This window comes from Hippopotamus amphibius, chromosome 17 (assembly GCF_030028045.1).
Source record: "Hippopotamus amphibius kiboko isolate mHipAmp2 chromosome 17, mHipAmp2.hap2, whole genome shotgun sequence".
Lineage (NCBI taxonomy): Eukaryota > Metazoa > Chordata > Mammalia > Artiodactyla > Hippopotamidae > Hippopotamus > Hippopotamus amphibius.
In genome coordinates, this window is record NC_080202.1 from 12,139,142 (window position 1) to 12,142,369 (window position 3,228).

A 3,228-nucleotide genomic window follows, 5' to 3' on the forward strand; every position below is an offset into this window, starting at 1 on the left:
CCAATATTGATCTTAGTTGCTCATCTTTTGATCATTAACTACTTTCCATGACCTTACTGATCAACGTTTGATAAATTAGTATGAGAGGCTGCACAGACTTTTAGGATTACGAACATCTCAAAAGACATTCACTCTTGTGAAAAGTTATTTTGTAAGGAAAATAAGTTAATAAATGGGACTTCCCTGGCGGTCCAGTGGTTAAGACTTCGCCTTCCAATGCAGGGGTTGTGGGTTCGACCCCTGGTCAGGGAGCTAAGATCCCACGTGTCTCACGGCCAAAAACCCAAAACATAAAACAGAAGCAATATTGTAACAAATTCCATGACTTAAAAAATAAGTGAATAAATAAGCAGCTCTTAACAGACTAACTTTAAAGAAAGATGCAAAAATCTTGACTTTTCTCAATAATATCAAACTCATAGTGGAGAGGCAGGAGAGGGGAGTGGCGATAAGGTGCACATGTGGGGTTCGGAAATGAGACACTCGAGGTAGATATTTCTGTGACGTTCCTCACTGAGGGGATGGAGGACACCTGCAGTTTCTCTGCAAAGTCACTGGCCCCATGAGCAGGAGACTTTGCCCCCAAGAAGTCTCCCCAGGGCCCCCTTCATGTCCTTGTTCCGCAGGCTGTAGATGAAAGGGTTTAGCAGGGGAGTCACCACTGTGTACAGGACAGCAGCTGCCATATCCTCTTCTATTGAGTTGGAGGAAGAGGATGAGGGGCACAGATAAGCCCTGATCACAGTCCCGAAGAACAAGGCAACAACAGCAAGGTGGGATCCACAGGTAGAGAAGAACTTGTACCTTCCTTGGGCAGAGGGGACCCTGAGGATGGCTGACACAATGAGGATATAAGAGACCAGAATGAGCACAAAAGGGATTAAAATGACGGCTCCCCCCAAGAACAGGAGCACAAGCTCACTGACCTGAGTGTCAGAGCAAGACACCTTCATCAGGGGTCCCAGATCACAGAAGAAGTCGGGAATGATCTTCTTAGAGCAGAAAGAAAGTCGGAAGATGAGGAAGGTGTGCGTCAAGGCAACAAGGCTCGTAAGGGTCCAGCAGGCTGCAACCAGGACGACGCAGCGCCGGCGGCTCATGACCATGGCATAGTGGAGAGGGTGGCAGATGGCCACGTAGCGGTCGTAGGCCATCGTAGCCAGGAGAAATATGTCCATGTCCCCAAAAGTCAAGAAGAAGTAGAGCTGAGTCAGGCATTCTGCATAAGAAATGGACCTGCTCTGGGTCTGGATGTTCACCAGGGCCTTGGGCACGGTGGTGGAGGTGAAAAGGATGTCTGCACAGGACAGGCTGGCGAGGAAGAAGTACATGGGTGTGTGGAGACGCGTGTCAGTGCCAATGGCCAGGACAATGAGCAGGTTCCCAGCCACAGTGACCACGTACATCCACAGGAACAGCAGGAAGAGCACGCGCTGCTGCTCGGGCTGCTCTGAGAGTCCCCAGAGGAGGAGCTCAAAGATGCTGCTCTGGTTCCCTCCTGCCATGAGCCCAGAGGTCAGAGAAGGAGACCTGCGGTGAGACCCATTAACCCTCTCTAAGCACACTTCACTCTACATGACTGATGAGTGTGCCAGTCTCTTAACTCTAGAGAAGAAAAACAAGAATGGCCTTAATTTACCTGTACTGATCACATACTACATGCACTGTATATTTTTATTGAAACCTACTCGATACAAGGTACTAGGAAGTGTGCGAGATACAATTTAAGGGAATTAAACTAGATTTCTTGGTTTATTTCTTTACACTCCTTTCGGTTCCCAATTTCTTTAGTTGTAGTTTCTTCTTCTTCAGCTGTACTCTCAGGAAAGTCTAGAACCCCTCCTTCATTCATTCCACAGATATTATGTACTAATTCTGGATCTGGTAGAGTGCTCGGTAAATAAGACAATGATAATCCTTAACCTCAGAAAAATTTCCATCTAATTTGATAGACATAACTGCCTATTTTAAAGTCCTGTAAAATTTTGACTCAGGGTTCTCCACCCATTCAGCTGCCTCTGAATCACTCTCAGACCCCAGACTTTACCTGACCCGATCTATTGTGCCCAAAAGTCAACATTCTGAAGACAAAGAATCTAGTATCTATTCTTTTTTTCTTTTTTAATTTACTTATTTATTTTATTGGCTGTGTTGGGTCTTTTTTTTTGCTGTGCGCAGGCTTTCTTTTAGTTGCGGTGAGTGGGGGCTACTCTTCATTGTGGTGCGCAGGCTCCTCATTGCTGTGGCTCCTCTTGTTGCGGAGCTCGGGCCCTAGACGCGTGGGCTTTCAGTAGTTGCAGCACATGGGCTCAATAGTTGTGGCTCACGGGCTCTAAAGTGCAGGCTCAATAGTTGTGGCACACGGGCTTAGTTGCTCCGTGGCATGTGGGATCTTCCTGGAGCAGGGATCGAACCCGTGTCCCCTGCATTGGCAGGCGGATTCTTAACCACTGCGCCACCTAGGAAGCCCTCTAGTATCTATTCTACCAGAAACCGATTTAATAATTAAACAGCTATTTAGTAAAGATATGTAAGATAACTCAAGTTATCTATAACGACAAAGAGGACATCATAATCCCTAATCTCCAAAATCTCAAAACCTGGTTGTATGTACGCACATACACACACTTGATACAAAGCAGACTGAGACAAAATTGGGAGATTGGGATTGACATACACACACTACTATGTGTAAATAGACAACTAATAAGAGCCTACTGTATAGCACAGGGAACTCTACTCAATACTCTATAATGACCTATATGGGAATAGAATCCCCAAAAGAGTGGATATATGTTTACCTATAACTGATTCACTTTGGGGTACAGCAGAAACTAACACAATTGTAACTAACACAGAAACTAACACAATTGTAAATCAATTATACTCCAATAAAAATTAATTTAAAAAAAAAAGCAGATTGTGGCAGAAAAGGAAGGCTTTCTGGGCCATAAATGTAGTGCAGGATCTTACCAGTTGGACATGGGCAGCACACTGAGGCAAACTCTTGAACAAAGACCCGGTGGTAGGAAGCCTACTAGGTTCAGAGCTGGGGAGCCGGAGCTTTGAGCATGAGATGGAGGAAGGATTGCAGGCTGACATAAAGCTGGAAAGGGAACTGAGGGTCCAATTTGGAAATATTTGGAATGGGAAGTACTGGATCTGGAATTTATTCTGTATGTTATAAGGAGCCACTAAAGCTCCTTGACCAGGAAGTGATGTTAGCAC

The 3,228-nt window shown here is 45.4% G+C and overlaps 1 protein-coding gene across 1 annotated transcript; it reads right to left on the bottom strand.

The window, feature by feature from the left end:
* Window positions 1-551: 551 nt before the first annotated feature.
* On the bottom strand, window positions 552-1,511 carry LOC130840663 (olfactory receptor 1P1-like). The gene has a single exon (XM_057716380.1). It carries the CDS (start codon window positions 1,503-1,505, stop codon window positions 552-554), a length of 954 nt encoding a protein of 317 aa, XP_057572363.1. The 5' UTR covers window positions 1,506-1,511.
* Window positions 1,512-3,228: the final 1,717 nt, after the last annotated feature.

Excerpts from the sequence above, each read along its gene's own strand:
- LOC130840663 (XM_057716380.1), bottom strand. The coding sequence starts at position 1,505 with ATGGCAGGAGGGAACCAGAGCAGCATCTTTGAGCTCCTCCTCTGGGGA.